Source organism: Scyliorhinus canicula, chromosome 27 (genome assembly GCF_902713615.1).
Source record: "Scyliorhinus canicula chromosome 27, sScyCan1.1, whole genome shotgun sequence".
In the NCBI taxonomy this organism is placed as follows: domain Eukaryota; kingdom Metazoa; phylum Chordata; class Chondrichthyes; order Carcharhiniformes; family Scyliorhinidae; genus Scyliorhinus; species Scyliorhinus canicula.
In genome coordinates, this window is record NC_052172.1 from 8,613,500 (window position 1) to 8,634,514 (window position 21,015).

The 21,015-nt window shown below is 50.1% G+C and overlaps 1 protein-coding gene across 1 annotated transcript in view; it reads right to left on the reverse strand.

The window, feature by feature from the left end:
• Positions 1-21,015, reverse strand: part of LOC119957898 (ryanodine receptor 1-like) — a 463,450-nt gene that overhangs the window by 21,881 nt on the left and 420,554 nt on the right. Inside the window, exons 97-103 of the mRNA XM_038786087.1 lie at positions 17,968-18,210; positions 14,750-14,880; positions 8,790-8,832; positions 7,765-7,895; positions 6,264-6,324; positions 5,152-5,298; positions 4,880-5,014 (exon numbers count right to left, since the gene is read on the reverse strand). Coding sequence (XP_038642015.1) covers positions 4,880-5,014; positions 5,152-5,298; positions 6,264-6,324; positions 7,765-7,895; positions 8,790-8,832; positions 14,750-14,880; positions 17,968-18,210 — 891 coding nt within the window. The remainder of the gene's footprint in view (positions 1-4,879; positions 5,015-5,151; positions 5,299-6,263; positions 6,325-7,764; positions 7,896-8,789; positions 8,833-14,749; positions 14,881-17,967; positions 18,211-21,015) is intronic.

A 21,015-nucleotide genomic window follows, 5' to 3' on the forward strand; every position in this document is an offset into this window, starting at 1 on the left:
GATCGATGCTGTCAGGTCCGCTGAGTTTTCTCAACATTCTCTGTTCTTGTGAAAGGAAATCGGACTTGGCAGAAGCCTGCTAACAAGTCAAGTCACCAGACAGTGCTGACTTGAAGAGGATCTTAAACAAAGTGAAAAGATTATTTGAAGAAAAATGCAAATTAGTCTGAAGACAATTTGATGTGATCAGTGTTAGTTGTAAATGCGATGCAATGAAGAATCGCCTCAAATGTTATAAATTGCTGGGAGGTTCGGCAGAGTCAACTTAGAAAAGATGTTTCTGCTTGTTAAAAAGCGGGACCGTAAAAATAAGATAGTCGCTAATAGGTTCCATGAGGAATTGAGGAGAAACGTCTTTATCTATGTGGAGAGTTCCAAGAATGTAGAACTTGCTACCACAAGGAGCGGTTGAGGTGAACAGCACAGATATATTTAAGTGGGAGCTGGGTAATTACATGAAGGAAAAAGGTACAGGAGAGTATGTGAGATGAAGTCAGGTTCCAGGAGGCTCATGTGGAGTCTAAACACCAGAATGAACCTGTTGGGTCAAATGGTCTATATCATAGATTATCATAGAATTTACAGTGCAGAAGGAGGCCATTCGGCCTATCGAGTCTGCACCGGCTCTTGGAAAGAGCACCCTGCCCAAGGTCAACACCTCCACCCTATCCCCATAACCCACCCAACACTAAGGGCAATTTTGGACACTAAGGGTAATTTATCATGGCCAATCCATCTAACCTGCACATCTTTGGACTGTGGGAGGAAACCGGAGCACCCGGAGGAAACCCACGCACACACGGGGAGGATGTGCAGACTCTGCACAGACAGTGACCCAAGCTGGAATCGAACCTGGGACCCTGGAGCTGTGAAGCAATTGTGCTATCTACAATGCTACTGTGCTGCCCGAATATATGCATGCTGAAAATGATGTGGGGATGCCGGTGTTGGAGAATCCCGCCCATCGGACTTGGCAGAAGCCTGCTAACAAGTCAAGTCACCAGACAGTGCTAATTTGAAGAGGATCTTAAACAAAGTGAAAAGATTATTTGAACAAAAATGGCAATTAGTCTGAAGACAATTTGATGGCAGCTGTGTTAGTTGTGAATGATGTGCGATGAGGTGTTGCATTTCCGTGCATCCTTTATTGCATGTCCATGTGAATTATTACTTCTGTGATGATCACTCGATGAAACATGGCTTTAAATGCAGGCAAAACTGCAGGTTACAGAGGATACTGATCCACTTAACTCTCAGCAGACATAAATAAGGTAGGTATAGCTGCTTCCAACACACTTGAACGAGGGCGCCGGATCAGAAAGATTGGGCAAGACGGGCCGTTACATAGATGGCTACGTCGCCCTTATATTCCCTTTGTACCAGGACTCACTAGCAAGTGTGTGGGACAACGCTCCGCTCCGTGTTCTTTTTAGGTGGCAGTGGACATAAGTTGAGAGTAAACTGGGCAAGGGCTAGTCTACAGCCCAGGAAGACGATGGAGCGATGGTCATGCAAAACCTTCATTGTTATGTGAACCATGTGATCAAATTGGCATCCATGAAAGGTTCGTTTAGATTTCTGGGCTCCTCTTCATGCACTGACAAATCATCACCTGAGGAAAGATGATCTTCCCCTCAAATATCTGCCTGTGTTGCAGCCAGTTGGTGCAGTGCACAGTAGACCACTACCATTCGTGACACCCTCTGGGGTGTGTATTACAGAGCCTCTGCCAACTGCGCAAGGCAGCGGAAGCGCATTCTAAGAAGCCCAATGGCGTGCCTCTGATGGCTCATGTGGAGTCTTGAGCTTGTGCCTCGCTTGGAGGATGCCTCACGGGAGTCATCAGCAGTGTTCGCATGGGATAGCTCTGGTCACGAAGGACCCATCCATCAATCTGGGAAGCGGGCATAGATCAACATTATTCTTCTGCTGTGGTCATAAAACTTGTACTCTGATGGAGTGAAAGCCTTTCAAATTTGCAAATGCAGCTGGCTGTTCCCAGGGAGATTTTATGGCCACAGGTGTGCAGTCCATTACACCTAGCACTCAGGGAAACCCATTGATGACATAAAACATGGCTGACCTTGCTGCCTGGCTGTGTTCATTGGTGATGAAGAGGATAAAATCATTGGCACAACTAAATAGGGCATCGATTGCCTACTTTATGGACCTGTGTGTGACATCCTGTGAGATGCCACAAATATGGCCAGTTGTACCTTGCGAGCCATCACTGGTGCAGAAATTTAGTGCTACTGTAATTCTGAGTCCCACTGCTCTGGGGCTCCCCCCCAAATGCACGTGGCTGCACATCCTAATGAACAATGCAATATATCGTGGCGACCATTCCCCGGGACATTCTCAGATGTCTCTGGCATTGTCTCTCTGACATCTGGAGCCAGTTTGTTCTTGTCCACTGGATGTATTAATCCACCAGTGCCCGTCTTTGCCAATGTCGTTTCCTGGATGTCTGCAGCTGGGCCAGCCTCCCCCTCTAGCGCCGCCTGCTGTTGGCCAGCAAGGCTGGTTCTCCCTTTCACATTCTCACTTCCTTCTCCCGAGGTTGCAGGAATATCGGGAGAATGGGAACCAGGCAGCTTGTGAGGGTGCCGACTTGCATGCGAGAGCTTGCTCGCCCATGGTTTTCATCTATTTAACTCGTCATTTGGGAGTTTCTTTAATCGATCAGTTGTGCTCAACATGAATTCCACCCACCCAGGATGACACCTCCAACTTCAATCTGTGATTCTTGTAACCGAATAGGCGTTTACAGCGAGCCACGGGCATTAGTATGTGTTCATTCCACCCTCCCTGTCACCCTCACACTTTCCCCATCACCCTTGATCCACACAACTAAACCTTTCCTCTCTCCTGCTACCCTTGTATTTACCCCCATTATCCCGGAACCCATTACCATTTCCTTGCACATTCCGTCTCTCTCTTATGCATCTAAATCAGTGCCCACTCTAATCCTGAACCCTCCCGTTATCCATCTCCATTCTTCTGCTCGCTCCTGTGACCGACCCAAACCAGGGGACCCTCCCATATCCAGTCCTGAGTCTGGACCTGTCCCCATACTGAGTACAGCTTCTGCCTTTGCGACTCTTCCCACTGATAAGCAGCACTCGTAACTTTACTCTCAGCACCCTAATATTGACAGCACTGATCCCTTTAGGTCACTCCCTGCACACTCCCATCCCTTCGATGGCCCTACATCCAGGACTCCACCTCCTCCCCTCCACCTTCCCGCAGCCTCTGTCCACCCTCCCTTCCCTCCACTGCACCTCCCACACTCAGACACCAATCGTTCAACACGTTGCGCCACAGAGGTCAACATAGAAACCGGCTTACCTGCACAAAGCTCACTGGTTCACACCATAGAATTCCTAGGTGCAGAAGGATTCCAGCCCACTGAGTCTGCACTGACCCTCTGAAAGAGCACACTACCCAGACCCACTCTCTCGCGCTGTCCCCGTACCCCATAAACCCCACCTAACCCGCACATCTTTGGACAATTTTATCATGACAAATCCACCTAACTTGCACATCTTTGGACTGTGGGAGGAAACCGGAGCACCCGGAGGAAACCCACGCAGACACGGGGAGAACGTGCAAACTTCACAAGGACAGTCACCCAAGGTCGGATTCTAACCCAAGTCCCTGGCGCTGCGAAGCAGCAATGCTAACCACTGTGCCTCCGTGCTCCCCATTAAAAGGATTGTGAACTAGGTGCTGTGAGCTTCATGTACGATGTTGACGTCAATCTGAGGGCAGGACTTTATTGTAAACTGTTTTGGGTCAATGAGTATTCATGGTGCTCAAATGCATTCTACATACAAGCCCGCCAGAGCCTGACGTAATGTATACACACCGCTAACTTTATCTCTATATCTCAACCCACCAGTGAGAAACTGAAATCTTGTGTCCTGACTAATTAAATCACCCCGCACCACACATTTCCCAGTCTTGATAGTGACATCAAATTCCCTCCCACATCCCTGTTTCTTTTATATTTAAGTTCTACTGTCTTATCTATATCCCAACTTTCACAGCCACAGAGCAATGTAAGGGGCTGGTTTAGCTCACTAGGCTAAATCGCTGGCTGACCAAGCAGGCCAGCAGCACGGTTCGATTCCCGTACCAGCCTCCCTGGACAGGCGCCGGAATGTGGCGACTAGGGGCTTTTCACAGTAACTTCATTGAAGCCTACTCGTGACAATAAGCGATTTTCATTTTCATATTGAGCAGATGCAGCATTTTAATCTGCCTTCCATAGATAGGCCGCAATTCTCTCTCTGTCGCGATTCTCTTTTCCACTGGCAGAGTCCCGTGGGCTTCCCGGCGGCGGCTTCAATGGGAAATGCCATTGACAAGCAGCGGGAAGAGGGAATCCCGCCGTCAGCGAACGTGCCGCTGAGAAACTCGCGGCTGGGGGAACTGGAGAATCCCGCCCATGTTATTATTTCTAAAGAGGCCCAACATGCTTTGTAAAGCTTATGCGCTTCCCAACGCCTCGATCACTTTTCCCATCAGACATTATTCGTGTGGTGAATGTAACATGGTAATTCACGCTGTGTCTTTGAAGCACAGTAGCGTTACCCGACCACTAGGGGGAGTAGCTCTGGGAATGCTCAGGAGCTTGTACAGGGCTCCACCCTTGGCTCCGCCCACAACTCCTCCCCCTAGTGCTGCTGTATAAATACCCTTGTCCAGAGTCAGCCTGCAGTTCACGGAGAGTTCATCAACGGGTAACAGGCTGGCTCTGTAGTAAGTAGATTAAAGCCTATATTCATATCGGAACCACGTGTCTGGTGAATTGATGGTTCCATCAATTCGGCTATGCATATAAGATAAACAATTTTACTTGTTTTAGAAAACATACCGTCATCATGTCATCGCACTTCATGTCTGGATCATCTTCATCCTCGCTCTTGTTATAGAACTTGCGGAAGAAGTTGAAAGCCACGACCGTGTAGAGGTATACCACGACAGCTAGCAGGCCCACCGTCATCATCAGCTACACACAACGAGACAAAGGCAGGCTTAAAGCTTTGCTGGGGAGAATTCAACATTTTAACTGGGGAATTCAAAGAGCGACAGCTGCTCTTTCTCATCGGAAGTTGACAGAAAGTAAGAGGTTATAGTAAGCCCCACCTGTTTGCCGTTGTGGGTGACGGAGGATAGAATGGTCCGAAGGGTCTTGACACCCATAGCGATGTCCAGAAGGTGAGCAGCAAAGAAGAAGTTGTTATAATGCCCAAGGGCAGACATCAACATGTACCAGCACAGATATAGGAAAGACTGACGGAAAAACAAAAACAACAAATTACATCTGATCACACTGAAGAATTAGCCAACACAAATCTTACTTAAAGGATGTTGGTCCTTTTAAAAAGAAAAGTCAAAACGTTCTCCAGGGTAAAGATTTCTTCTACGAAATGGAGAACTTTGAGTAAAACGTAGTCTTCCCTCACAAAATCCGTACACTTCACCTCGGTACGTACACACAAGGCTGAGGAAGTCAAGACTCTGGGCAGGATTCTCTGGTTTTTGACGCCGAAGAATCGCCGGCCGGAGAATCCACATTGGCGCCGAAATCGGGGAGCGTTGCTCTGCCCCCTCCGAATCGGCGTACTTCCGCCCCACGTCGTATGGACGGCCTCAGGACGTTACCCGAGGCCCTCCGCCCCGATGCAACGCCCCCGATGGACCGAGTTCCTGACGGCATCGGTCGTGGGTGGTATGCATTTCCGGGAACTCGGCGTGGTGGCTGCAGACTGGGTCCAGCGGTGGCAAAGTCTGGGGAGCCGGTCTGCGGGCCGGGGGGGGGGGGGGGGGGGGGGGGGGGTAGGGCTTTGGCGGGGGCTGGAGGTGGTCAGCCTGGCCAAAGGGGGCCATTATTTGGCAGGCCGGGTCCGCGCGCTGCCGCCAAGCGCATGCGCGGCTACGGACCCGGCAATTCTCCAGTCCTATCCGCAGCTAGAGCCAGGGGCTTTACGTTGCGTGCCTGCTGGCCCCCCCACCACACGGAGGATCCGCGGCCGTTTTTTCACGGTCGTAAAACCCCACGCCGGCGTCAGCGCGTAGTCTCAAAATTGGAGAATCCAGCCCTCTGTTCGGGGTAAATCTTTTGCAGTCCGATGCCTAATCCTCCACAATTAATTGATGCTTGGTTTTCGTAAACAGCAAGAATAAAAACGAGCTTTGTTGAAAATATTTTTAAGTTTGCTAATTAAAAATGGGCTGTGTGTCGTGCATTTACTTACGTTGTCAGTGAAGATCACCCCAAACTTCCAAATTTGATATTTGATATCCAAGGATGTGATCCTACAAACAAAGCAAAAGAAAGCAAATGCTGGAAATGAATAACTGGTATCTGGGGTCTCTATTTTGTGCGTGTTCGCTTTTTTTTCTAAATTTAGTGTATCCATAGAACAGTACAGCACAGAACAGGCCCTTCGGCCCTCGATGTTGTGCCGAGCAATGATCACCCTACTTAAACCCACATAACCCGTAACCCAACAATCCCCCATTAACCTTACACTACGGGCAATTTAGCATGGCCAATCCACCTAACCCGCACATCTTTGGACTGTGGGAGGAAACCGGAGCACCCGGAGGAAACCCACGCACACACGGGGAGGACGTGCAGACTCCACACAGACAGTGACCCAGCCGGGAATCGAACCTGGGACCCTGGAGCTGTGAAGCATTGATGCTAACCACCATGCTACCGTGAGGCCCCCGTGTACCCAAATCATTTTTTCTAATTAACAGGCAATTTAGCGCGGCCAATCCACCTACCCTGCACATCTTTGGGTTGCGGGGGGCGAAACCCACGCAAACACGGGGAGAATGTGCAAACTCCACACGGACAGTGACCCAGAGCCGGGATCGAACCTGGGACCTCGGCACCGTGAGGCAGCAGTGCTACCCACTGCGCCACCGTGCTGCCCCCTATTGCTCATATTCTCCTTCTTGCTTCACCATTCATAGCTTTAACCTTGGTGCTTGAAAGGAGAATATTTTTCATCAAATATACACAAAAAAATCAGTACGCTCAACAAAACACTTTTTACACAGAGGGTAGTGGGTGCCTGGAACTCGCTGCCGGAGGAGGTGGTGGAAGCAGGGATGATAAGGGGCATCTTAACAAATACATGAATAGGATGGGAATAGAGGGATATGGACCCCGGAAGTGTAGAAGATTTTAGTTCAGACGGACAGCATGGTCGGCACGGGCTTGGAGGGCCGAAGGGCCTGTTCCTGTGCTGTACTTTTCTTTGTTCTATTGGAGCGCAATTTACAGCTCTCTGGCAGAACAAAACGGTCCATTTTGCTTGATACTCATTGCAAAATAAAAGCAGGAGATGGTCTAGTGATAATGTCACGTGGCTAGTCATCCAGAAGCCTAGGCTTATGCTGCAGGGACACAGGACATGGGCTCATATTCCACCACGACAGCTGGCTGAATTCAAATTCAATTAACGAAATCTGGGATATAAAGCTCGTCTCGGTAATAGCGATTGTGAAATCATCACCGATTGTTGCTAAAAAAAAAAATTCAAAACCCATCTGGTTCACCAACGTCCTTCCAGGAAGGAAATCTGCCGTCTTTACCCGGCCTGACCTACATGTGACTCCAGACCCACAGAAATGCACTTTGATGCTTAACTACCCTCAAAGGGCAATTAGGCATTGACAACAAATGCTGGCATATCCAGAAATGCTCACATCCCATGAAAGTGTGAAATAACAGGTGCTAACCATGAGAGAACAGAGTTGTCAGCTGCTGGCTTTTTCTCCTGGGGGACAGTGACATCCAAGGCACTCATATCCATTCCAAGCAGCTCTGCGATACGGTCCCTGCCATAGATATCACCATACTTATCCAGCACCTAGAAAGGCAGGAAAAAATATGAACGCTTTTGTCGTTGCTTCAATCTTTGCTCCTAAAATTCTCCTCGACGAGATTTGTTTCCAATGCACTGTTATAAAAGTGCGTTACGATTACTTTCACGGCATGCGCAGAGTACCAAACAGCCCATCGCAAATATTGTATGTCAATGCCATTGCATTGTCACTCACTCACATGAGGAAGGAGCTACACTCCGAAAGCTGGGGATTCCAAACAAACCTGTCGGACTTTACCCTGGTGCTATAAGGCTTCTTACTGTGAAAAATGGATGGGCTGGGGGGGAAGAATGGATGGGCTGGGGGGGGGGGTAAATGGATGGGCTGGGGGGGGGGGGGGGGGGGAATGGATGGGCTGGGGGGAGGGGGGGGGGTGGCAGGGATGGTGCGGTAATGTCAGTAGCCTCGCAATCCAAAAGCCAAGGAAACACGGGTTCAAATCCCACCACAGGACAATAAATACAAACTGGACTCCAAAGCTAATCTCAGTAATGGTAACCGTGAATCAATCGTCGATTGCTCACCAACACCTTCTCAAGGGCAGTTAGGGGTGGGCAATAAATGCGGTCCGAGCCGGCGATGCACATGTCCCACGAATGAGTTTTTTAAAAAAAAACCCATCTCGTCCAAAATCCCTGAGGGAAGGAAATCTGCCGTCCTTACCCGGTCTGGCCTACATGGGGCTCCAGACCCCACAGCAATGTGGTTGACTCTTAACTGTCCCTCTGGAATGGGCGAGCGAGACAATCAGTTCAAGGGCAATTAGGATGGCCCAATGATGGCCCAGCCCAATGACACCCACATCCCATGAAAAGACTAAATAAAAAAGGCACATTTTAAGCCATATTTGTGATTAGTGTTCAAAGCTACATGTTTACCTTTCTTTTGACGAACTTGTCCCAATAGTTGTGTGGGAATGACCTACAGAGGGTGAGAAAAGGAAATCTTGTCAATGCTTGATCCTACCGAAACATTGATACTTAGCAAGTGCATGCGGAACAAAATAGAACAGCTAGAGAGGAGGGTGAGAACAAATTGATGGCGAGACCTGTATTATTCATAAAGTTCGCATGGGGAAAGGCGGAGGATTTCTGACGGCTGAAAGTGGGAATTTGTCTAAAGGACTATATGGTCCGAGCTGACTTGGATGTGTCTGATGAGCAGTGTACGATCTTACTTTGCCTGTGTGAGGGAACAAAAAAATAAATAAAGAGGAAACAACATGGGCTGGAATTGGATTTTCCGTGTATTAAGGGGGCTGACTTGGGGTACCAGCTCTGACTGTGGGTGTCCAGCCGTTAGACCTGGGGGGGACTGGGGGGAGAGGGGGGTTTATTCGGGGAAGACTGTCACGTGCGAAAAGCACTGTTCCGGTGGTTGCCTTAACTTACTGGGCCATGGGCAACTTGGAAAGGCCTCACGGAGGGAAGAAAAGTCTGGGGCAGTGCGATGGGTGGTTGGCAGTCATCGTGCAATGACGATTCTATTCAAATCTGGGGGTAACAGAGGTCTCTGGAGGTGGGCTGTTGACAAGGGCAAGGCTAATGGAAAAACATGTCGGTTGATAGTACCCCAATGCAGCTGAGACCTATCAGCTGTAATTCAATTGACATGTTTGGAGTCCAACAACACACGCAATGATGCCCAGCCAAGCACCACTTAAACGTACGAGTGCCACTGATGGTTGCTCGGCAGTTAACCCTTGGCACACTCACTTCTACAATCGTTGACTGCCATGGTGCGCCTGTACCATTGGCCGAATGGGAAAATGGGGCAATGCCCGAGAATTGCGCTCCTGAACTTTGGTTGTGTGCTGAGGTACGCATTGACAAGTGCGTCCCATCATGGATCAGGTTGAGCGCAAGGCCTTTGGCTGAACGTTTGGGACAATGCCTGCTCCTGAAACGAAAGCTGTGGCTACTGTCACAAGGTGCGAGGCAAGGGTGGTGTGGGCTCCTGCCCAACCTGCATGAGAATGAAGGACTGGGCATCCACGTGGTGGCCAGGACATGAATCAGTGGGCTCTGAGTGGCAGCTTCTGACGGCGAATGGATAAAGAGAGGTCCTCAGGAGACAGAAGTTAACTGCAGCGAGGTCACATACTAAACATGGCGCCTGGTGAACGCAATGTCATTCTCCGTGCTCATGGGCGGGAGAGAAGATGACTTTAACTGAGGCACCCTGCTTACCAAAGGCAGGAGCAGAACCGTGAGGAGGAAGGGCCGGCAGGGTTTGCTCTGCACACGGCCTCGTTACTCGCTGACGCAATGAGGCTCACTGCCCGAAATCCAAATTTACATATCTAAATGGCCCATTGTGCTCATTTAAATATGTCACCTCCCGATTCTCCCGAGGCTCGGGAATGAGCGCCCATGCCTAGGAGGCTTCGTCATGGTGCCATTTAGCACTGGCCCACACAAACGTGTTACTCTGGCACTTCCACAGCGACCCTGACATCTAGGCACTGCCAGGGTGTCAGACTGTGCCAAGGTGCCTGTGCTGGGGATCGGGCCTGGGGGGGTGCCCTGCTCTGAGGAGATAGGGTTTGAAGACCCCATAAGAGGAAAGTTGGGGCATTGGGCCGGGGGGGGTTCTGGAGGCTGTGGTGGGGTCAAGAGATCAGGGCGGCATTTAAAAATGCCTGAGCTCGTCAGCGCAGGAAGTGAGGTAAGTACGTCCTCGACAGGGCTTTCCCGACCGAGGCGAGATGAAACAGTCCCCTTTGATAGCGGGTTGTTCTCTGCGTTTGCAGGTGTCGAGAAATAGCCCGCTATTTGCGCCCAAAATGCGTTAAATTCCAATCAGAGGATGAATCCCAGAGAGCCATCACTTGGCCGCACCCTGATTGACCCAGGGTGTACAGATTGCACCTGACATACCTGCAGATGACTAAGTGTCCAGCATCAAAGATTACATTGTTCAGGAAACCGGTTGGTCACATCTGCCACCTTCTGCAGGATGTGGCACCATGGGAACCTGGGGGGGGACTGATGTACCATCGATTGCACGCGAGGCGAGTGATTTACCGAAGTCTGGCTTTAATTAACTAGAACACAGCTCTGCGATCGTCTACAGTGGAAAGGGACGATCGTCAGGCGTTTGAGCATTTATACCTCGTTAATAGAGGCGTGCTTAACTCAGCCTCTCGGCCAATCGGTCGAGAGGCACATGACCGACCAGGGCCAATGGTAAGCCGATGTTCTGGCCCAATGGCAGACGAGTATGCAGATCATATCATCACAGGGACCATTACCTGTGTCACTGAAAGTTACTGCGGCTCTCAATTGTTCTGTCTGGCTCCACGGCTGACCTCAGCAGGCTTTTTCAAGCTTCTGCATGCAAATGCATCGAGGCGGTGACGGACGCAATCGTCCAGAGGGCACACAACTCCGTCCATTTCAACCAGGAAATCCAGGAGGCAAGAACGAGGAGCTTTGCACCAATCTCTGGCTTACCACAGGGGAGGGTGCCATCGACTGCATTCGTGTGGCACTCAGATCTCCGGGGCTTCAAGCTGGGACGCACGTGATCGGTAAGGGCTTCCACTTGCCGAATGCTCAGTTTATCTGCGGTCACACCAAACGTATCCCCTCCAGTTGAGTGCACAATTCCCAGCTGCTCTCCAAGGTGCAGAGACCACACACGCTGTCAGTGACTGGAATGAGTGAGGCTAGAGCAGTACATTGTGGGAGACATCCTCATTCCCTACGAGACCCAGGCATGACTGGTGTGTTCAGTTACTGGGAACGGATGCCTCCAACGTGCTGGAAACCTTGCACAAAGCACATGGAGGAAGCCCGGGACTGAACACTGTTGCAGCAATCCAGTTTTCAGGTTGGTACTACAGAACCAGAGCTCATCAGAATACGGAGCCACAGAAAGGGTGCAATTAGCGAGGGTTTATTTACAGAGCTGAACGTTAGGTAGAAGTGCTTAACACCCGTGCACCTGGAGCTTCTTAACCTTTCCAGCCCAGTCGCTACGTCTCCAACATCAACAGTGAGGTAGAGGCTGCCTGCTGTCTGCCACACCCTGTTGTCTGTGACCACCTTGCCTGGGGTCCTCTGAAGGGCTAAGAACTGGAGGCCCCCGCTCTGCTGTCAGGGTCCTGTTGTGTGCCAATGCCACCCTCTAGCTCTGTGGAGCTAGAGCTGAAGCTATCAAAGGAAGGAGGGATTCGGATGGGGGAACACTCCCAGAGCGACTTGGGTGGATGACCCTGGGCTGTGCACCAGCCGGCCCTCGTTCCGATGGGTGCCTGAGGGCCCCGGCTTCCTTTTTGGGGTAGAGGGGCAGTGGGACACGAGTCCGAGAAGCCCCACCGTCCTCTGGAGTTGGCACTCATGGATCCTAGCAAGTATCTGCACCATGGAGTGCATGTCCTGCAGCAGCGCAGGAGAAAGATCTTGCATCAAGGTCTCTACAGCGTCCGCCACCATGTTGGCCTTGTTGCATTGCAGTGTCACCTCGGACAGGAGGCAGACGGGCTTCTCCATGCAGCCTTTCAATCCCAGACATCACGTCCTGATTTGCCAGAGTTTGACTTTGGAGCAACTGAGGCATGATGGAGTCCACCCTGGGATGTCCTGGCCCCCGCCTGCTGTGGATCTGGGAGTACGATGTGACCCCAAGTCTGCTCCAAGACTAGGTCCTGCCAAGGTGTGTGTCTGTGTGCTAGCAGCGGGTGTGGGTGAGGTGCACATTGTGAGGGGTCCTCAATGTCGGGGTCTGTGACTCTGCTCTGCCCTCGGAGTCGGGGACCTGGTGAGTGGGCTCCCTCCGCTGCTTCCCAGAGGTGCCTGCAGCAGAAAGGAGAGTTCATTAGTGCCTAGCAGGGGAGGAACAGGACTCATGACACAGTATTGTTGCCTGATGGATGTTGCAGAGATGGATCCTCGCTTAGTTTATCGCCATTGACCTCAGCATCAGTTCAGGAACGATCGACGTCCTCCCCGGCTAACTGGATGGTTCTGTCCTCCAAGTCCGTGAAGTGCTTCAGCTCTGGCATTCCTCCACCCATCTGGGATATCAATCTCTCTTGTTGTGAGCAAACGTTCCCTGCATAAAAGATGGAGAGTGTGTAACCAGGACACATCCCAGGGCAGGTGACAGATACCTGGCATGTGATGGATTGTGAGTGGGATCAGCAAGGTAATGAGGACATGACCACCGGGGAGATGAAGATATGTGTGGCACAGCGAATGGCGGTGTGCCTTGAGCTGGAAGTTAGTGAGATTGCCGTGGATGCGTGATGGGTGTGTGCGTGCGAGGTGAGTGTTGAGAAGAGTGACTTACCCTGGCAGATTGGAGATCATTCATCCTCTTCATGTACTGGATGGCTGTCTTCTGCAGGGCGATAGTGCACTGACCACTGCCTCCCATTCTGGGTTTACTGGGTAGAGGCCATCACGTCAGGCCGCTATTGAATCTAGGAGTCTCTCAAGGGAGGCGTCTGAAAAGCTGGGTATGGATTTCTCGGCAGCCATCACTTCCTGCTGACCCACGAAGCCTGGCTGCTGTGTGCTGGGATGGCCTTTAGATGTGGCGCCCGGATGATTGCAATGCTGAGGGGATGGTGGGGAGGGAGTGCGAAACAAAGGCCGCCCCATCGGTGATACGGCACGGAACCCCTAAATGCCAATGTCTGGCACTACGTCCAAGCTTTAGGGTGGGATAAGCCGGCATTGCCGCCAATGGGCTCAAAGCTGCTTTTCCTACTGCCAGTGGCCTCTGGGTAAACCCCCCTCTATGTAACAGCTGCCGAGGTTTCACAGAGCTGCTTCGAAGATGTACTTATATTGAAGCCAACGATCTGTGACCACAACCACGAGTGAAGACGGCACACACGCTGAACTCTGCTCCTAGACAGCAAATCTTAAGGAACAAAGAACTGATTTAGCTCAGTGGGCTAGACAGCTGGTTTGTGATGCAGAACAAGGCCAGCAGCGCGGGTTCAATTCCCGTATCAGCTGAGAATTCTGAATTCTCCCTCAGCGTACCCGAGCAGGTGGCAACTAGGGGCTTTTCACAGTAATTTCATAGTAGTGTTAATGCAAGCCTATTTGTGACAAGAAAGATTATTTATTTATTTTATTAAAAATCATTGAAACTACGAAATAGACAAGTACCAGATTATAAAATGCCCATGGGGGTCGAAGGAATCCTGAACACTATTTTACTCTGGTTTCATACTGTGCAAGAGCTACAACCTACCAGGTGTGAAGATCAAGTGTGTAACTTGGAACTAACTCCCACCCCTACCCCAGTCCCTCGCTACTTTCCACACTATGCGACTGGACTGAAGTTATACTGCCCATTTGCTTATCATTGTGAAGTGGAAATTGATCAGTAAGGGGCCAATTTTCTGACTTTGCATTGCTGGTGTGGAACCTTGCCGTCGGCCATGTATGTTCGGACCGCCACACCCTTCCTTCTGTTGAAATTAAAGACGCGTCTATGATTGCTGAACACCCGTAATGGTGTCCATCCAGAATATTAGCCCCGATAACTACATCTTTATACAAATCTGGTTTAAACCAGGGGCTGGTTTAGCACAGTGGGCTAAACAGCTGGCTTGTAATGCAGAACAATGCCAGCAACGCGGGTTCAATTCCCGTACCGGCCTCCCCGAGCAGGCTCCGGAATGTGGCGACTAGGGGCTTTTCACAGTAACTTCACTGAAGCCGACTCGTGACAATAAGCGATTATTATTATTATCTTACATAAGTGACACACGGCTGAACATTAAACTCCACTGTTTGATTGTACGTTGCTGCATTTTTTGGCGGTTTTGCACAGTGTCGAGAAGCAGCAAACGTGCGAGTGTTTCAGCACTTACGGCGTATTGAGGACTAGCCGATCCCACTGCCCTTTAATATCATCATCCGCAGGCTGCTCGGTAATGTATAAACCGTCAAACTCCAACTTCCTGGCAAGCTCCTTCTCCCGTTTGAAGATGACTAAAGGAACCTAAAGCGTTTTAGAAAATGAAATGAATTCACATGTTAATTTAGCGATTTAAGCAGAGTTCCAAAACGACCTTTGGCTGATTAGGTCACCAAATCGCAACAAGGCCCATAATTTCTGTCAATAGAAACGACAGTGCAGCTAACAGCTCTCGCTGTTTACACACGCAACTTCAGGAGAGGCACATTCAGGATCAAATTCAGAAAGCCAGAAGTTGTCGTCTGTTACATATGCTAGCTTTGCAAAGACGCCACGCCATTAAAATGATTTAAACGGCGTGAAGTTGCCGCACTTTCACGCTCTCCACAAAGTTAAATCTTGTCCATTTCGGTCTACGTACCATTAAACGATGCTGATGAGGCAGCGGTTGCCGCCCATCCCTAATTGCCCTTGCACTGAGTGTCTCGCTCGGCCATTTCAGAGGGGCTAAAGGTCAACCGCATCGCTGCGGGTCTGGAGTCACATGTAGGCCAGACCGGGTAAGGATGGCAGATTTCCTTCCTTAAAGGGGGCATTAGTGAACCAGATGGGTTTTTAAAAACAAATCAATGCGGGTTTGATGGTAACCATTACTGAGGCTAGCTTTATAGCCCAGATTTATTAACCCTGGGCAGTAACCAGGGCCTCTGGATTACTAATCCAGTGACATTACCTCATGTTTCAATTGTTTTGAAGATTTCTCTCATAATAGATTTATTTTCTCTCATAATTCAGTCATTCTTTGCTTCACTTCATTTCCTTCTCTGTACCTGATTTGGCAATGAGTTCACTCGTCCCAGTTTACACTTCCTTTGCAGTCCTTGCGCTATTAATTTTACAATCCTTTAAGGTGCTTGCCTTGGTGCTACGCAGATGCTTGCCCTGCTCACTCAGGTCAGTAACCGCACCATTGGTCTACTTTTGATCATCAGCAAAGTGATGGAGGGGACCGTGAAGAGTTCTGACAAATCAAGCAGCCCTTACTCAGCAATGACCTGCTTACGGACGCTCAGTTTGGGTTCTGCCAGGGCCACTCGGCTCCTGATCTCAATACAGCCTTTATCAAAGCATTTGGGCAGCATGGTAGCGCAAGTAGATAGGACTGTGTGTTCGATGCCCCGCTGGGTCACTGTCTATGCGGAGTCTGCACGTCCTCCCCGTGTCTGCGTGAGTTTCCTCCGGGTGCTCCGGTTCCCTCCCACAGTCCAAAGACGTGCAGGGTAGGTGGAGTGGCCATGGTAAATTGCCCTTTGTGACCAAAAAGGTTAGGGAGGGGCGGGGATAGGGTGGAAGTGAGGGCTTAAGTAGGTCGGTGCAGACTCGATGGGCCGAATGGCCTCCTTCTGCACTGTGTGGTCTATGAAGCATGGACAAAGGAGCTGAACTCAAGAGGTGGGCGACATTGAGGCTTGGGCTGACAATAGGCAAGTAACATTTGCACCACGCAAGGCAATGACTATCTCCAACAAGAGAGAATCCAACCATCAACACTGGATATTCGATGGCATCACCATCATTGGATCTCCCACCATCTACATCCTGGGAGCTACCACTGACCAGGAACTGAACTGGACCAGCCATACAAATAATATTGCACGAAGAGCAGGTCAGAGGCTGGGAATTCTGCACTGACTAACCACCTCCGGACTCCTCAAAGCCTATCCAAATAGGAATATTCTCCACTCACTTGGATGAGTGCCTCCAACAACACTCAAGGTGATTGACACCATCCAGCTGGATCGGTACCCCATTCACTGCTTCCACCACCGACGCACATGGGTAGCAGTGTATTCTATGATCAAGATTCATTGCAGCAACTCACCAAGGCTCTTCGCGAAGACTTTCCAAACCCACAACCTCTGGCACCTAGATGGACAAGGGCAGCAGATACATGGGGAACTCCACCACCTGGAGGTTCCCCTCCAAGCCACTCACCATCCGGACTTGGAAAAATATCGGCCGTACCTTCACTGTCGCTGGGTCAAAATTCCGGATCTCCCTTCCTAACAGCACAGTGATGTGCGCACACCACATGGACTGCAGCAGTTCAAGAAAATGTTGCACCACCTCCACCTTCTCAAGGGCAATTAGGGATGGGCAATAAATGCTGGGCCTCGCCAGTGACACTCACATCCCATGAAAGAGTATGAAATAAAGGTTTCAGTAGTCTGGCCTTCCTTGCTGTCCCGTTATCAACTTGTAACTTGCAGCAACTTGTCACACAAAACTTTTAAGCATCCTAAACATGCAGCGGCAAATCTTCCCAATGGGCTTAGACCGAATTACAAGAATTCCAAACTTGCCAACAAAATATTAATTAAAAGCACTCAAGCCATTGGGCAAGATCTACCAGCCGGAATGGCAGCCTGGCATGGTCAGTAGATGCTGGAATGTTCCTCTTCCGGGATCTACCTGGCTCACCACGCCTCGCAAGAGCTAACGGATCTAACGTGACGTCGCAATGTGAATCCCACCTATTGCGGGCGGGTCACTTTTATTTAAAGGAAGTCTGCATATTAGAGTGAGACAGCTAGTCTCAGTCTAATATGCATTCCCACGATCTACCCAAGGCATGGAATGTAACTCCCTCACCTTGGAGATCCCTAGCGTGCACCGTTTGGTGTTGGCCTCCACAAACGGTGGCCGGACGGAACGGCACTCGTGGGGGTCACCCACGGGATCGGAGGTCCCCAGGTGCTTGCCCTCTAGACAGGGTGGCACCTTGGCACTAACATTCTCCCCCAGCTGTGGATCGGGCCTGTGCGGGGGGGTGCGGGGGGTTGCGGGCACCCCCCCCCCCCCCCCCCCCCCCACCCCACCCCCCCCAGGACCCTCTTCTGGGTGAGTTTGAGGGTCGCATCTGGGGTCTGAAGATCGGGACGCCATATTTGAACCTTACAAACCCCACTAAAATCTGAGCACAACATTCTCCAGGTAGCCGCATGGATACTGATATCAGATTGAAGACTCTGAAAGGACACACTTGCTTGTAAAACACGTGTATTAAAAAATAGTCAAAAATCATTCCGACTTGTGGTTGAATCTGGAGTGTTGTTGGTGCTGGAAAAAATCCTCAAAAGATTGGCTTTACCACTCAGTTTTTGCACTTGCCTTTAGATAGTTGTATCCGATTATGCAGAGAAAGGAAAGGAGCGTGTGAAGAATGGAAAGTGCTTTCAACGTTGGCGCCATATAACCCGTACTCTCTTCAAGGACAAAATAAACCAATGAATCCTCATCCTCCTCCTCCTCTTCTTCATCGCCATTCCCATTTCCATTTCCAAAGCCAGCATTAATCATGTCGTCTTCCAAGCCCGTTCCCTCAAAGTCTTCCTCGTCTTCCAACTGTGACACCTGTCGTAGGAAAAAGAAAGAGTGGTGACAATTTGACACCGACCAGCACTTGTCAAATTTTGAAGACTTATTCAGGCCGGATATGCCAATCAGCCAGCCATATCTTCCATTTGCTGGTTTTCAACAGGCATCAATCGTGCAGTACACGACTATGCTAAATTTAGGAGGAAGATTAGGTGGGCAGCACGGTAGCATGGTGGTTAGCATAAATGCTTCACAGCTCCAGGGTCCCAGGTTCGATTCCCGGCTGGGTCACTGTCTGTGTGGAGTCTGCACGTCCTCCCCGTGTGTGCGTGGGTTTCCTCCGGGTGCTCCGGTTTCCTCCCACAGTCCAAAGATGTGCGGGTTAGGTGGATTGGCCATGCTAAATTGCCCGTAGTGTCCTAAAAAGTAAGGTTAAAGGGGGGGTTGTTGGGTTACGGGTATAGGGTGGATACGTGGGTTTGAGTACGGTGATCATGGCTCGGCACAACATCGAGGGCCGAAGGGCCTGTTCTGTGCTGTTCTATGTTCTATTATAGGAAGCTGGATTTTCCGGCCTCCCACCACGTTTCTCGTTCAGTGCGAGCTCCCTCACTGAGATGGAGGAGGGGAGGGGGGGCACGGGGACAGGCGGGGGGGGAACGACGACTCACGGACAGTCTAATGACCGGTGAAATAAAAGTCGGCTTGACTTGGAACCGGCACCTCAGACACGACTGGGATCTGAAGAGTACTGCACATATTATTACTTTGTAATATAACTGGTTTCTCTTTAACCACTTTAACCTGCCCATTTGGGCAGCACGGTAGCATGGTGGATAGCACAATTGCTTCACAGCTCCAGGGTCGCAAGTTCGATTCTCGGCTTGGGTCACTGTCTGAGTGGAGTCTGTACGTTCTCCCCGTGTCTGCGTGGGTTTTGGGTTTCCTCCGGGTGCTCCGGTTTCCTCCCAGAGTCCAAAGATGTGCAGGTTAGGTGAATTGGCCATGATAAATTGCCCATAGTGTCAAAAACTGCCCTTAGTGTTGGGTGGGGTTACTGGGTTATGGGGATAGGGTGGAGGTGTGGACCTAGGCGGGGTGCTCTTTCCAAGAGCCGGTGCAGACTCGATGGGCCGCATGGCCTCCTTCTGCACTGTAAATTCTATGAGACACTCACCTCGGACTTGTCTGTGGTCACTAATGTTTCCACTTATAGAGCAACTTCCATTTCTTCACAGTGCCCCAATGTACACATCTAGTCAATACCTTGAACTGAAAAATACTGCAAATCTGATCTTAAAATAGAAAATGCTGCAAATACTCAACAAGACAGGTAGGGAAAGAAATAGAGCTATGTTAAAATAGTTGATGACCTTTCAGCAGAACTTAATTCCGATTAAAAGACATTAAGGGCCTCACGGTAGCATGGTGGTTAGCATCAATGCTTCACAGCTCCAGGGTCCCAGGTTCGATTCCCGGCTGGGTCACTGTCTGTGTGGAGTCTGCACGTCCTCCCCGTGTGTGCGTGGGTTTCCTCCGGGTGCTCCGGTTTCCTCCCACAGTCCAAAGATGTGCGGGTTAGGTGGATTGGCCATGCTAAATTGCCCGTAGTGTAAGGTTAATGGGGGGATTGTTGGGTTACGGGTATACGGGTTACGTGGGTTTAAGTAGGGTGATCATTGCTCGGCACAACATCGAGGGCCGAAGGGCCTGTTCTGTGCTGTACTGTTCTATTCTATTAGGAGCAGCATGGTGGCCAGCAGCTCTGCCTCACGGCGCTGAGGTCCCAGGTTCGATCCCGGCCCTGGGTCACTGTCCGTGTGGAGTTTGCACATTCTCCCCGTGTCTGCGTGGGTCACACTCCCACAACCCAACGATATGCAGTGTAGGTAGATTGGCCACGCTAAACTGCCCCTTAATGGGAAAAGAAAAGAATTGGCTGCTCTAAATTTACAAAGAAAATTTTTTAAAAATGATGAAAAGACATTTACCGAAAACCTTAGTTCTGTTTTTTGCTTCATCGATGCAGTCAGACCTGTTGAGTATTTTCAGCATTTTCTGTTGTTATTTTTGAAGCATACTTACTGTGGTCGTCCTTAGGTTTACTGTACGACCTGACGGATTACACCTCTGACAGTACGCACAACTTTAGTACTGTGTAAAGTGTCACTCCAAAAAAGGGGCCTCACGGTAGCATGGTGGTTAGCATCAATGCTTCACAGCTCCAGGGTCCCAGGTTAGATTCCCGGCTGGGTCACTGTCTGTGTGGAGTCTGCACGTCCTCCCCGTGTGTGCGTGGGTTTCCTCCGGGTGCTCCGGTTTCCTCCCACAGTCCAAAGATGTGCGGGGTTAGGTGGATTGGCCATGCTAAATTGTCCGTAGTGTAAGGTTAATGGGGGGATTGTTGGGTTACGGGTATACGGGTTACGTGGGTTTAAGTAGGGTGATCATTGCTCGGCACAACATCGAGGGCCGAAGGGCCTGTTCTGTGCTGTACTGTTCTATGTTCTAAATTGTGCACTCCAGTGATGCTCAAAACCTCAGCCTATTGACTTAGCCTAGTTGGGATCCGTCAGCATTATACTTCAGATGATTGCATCTGAATTGCACAGGAGAAAGATAAAATCATTCGCTAACAACCCAGAGTGTATATACGGTGACACTGGACACCAATAGAGGGACGCATACTGGGGTGGGTTTGGTGTTTCATGGGGTCCTGATGCTTGCGATGACTTACATCCATCATTTAAAACAACAACAAAAACAACTTATTATTTAGATGGTGACTTGAAAGAAAATCAAAACATCCATAAGGTGCATCACAGGAGCTTTACCAAATAA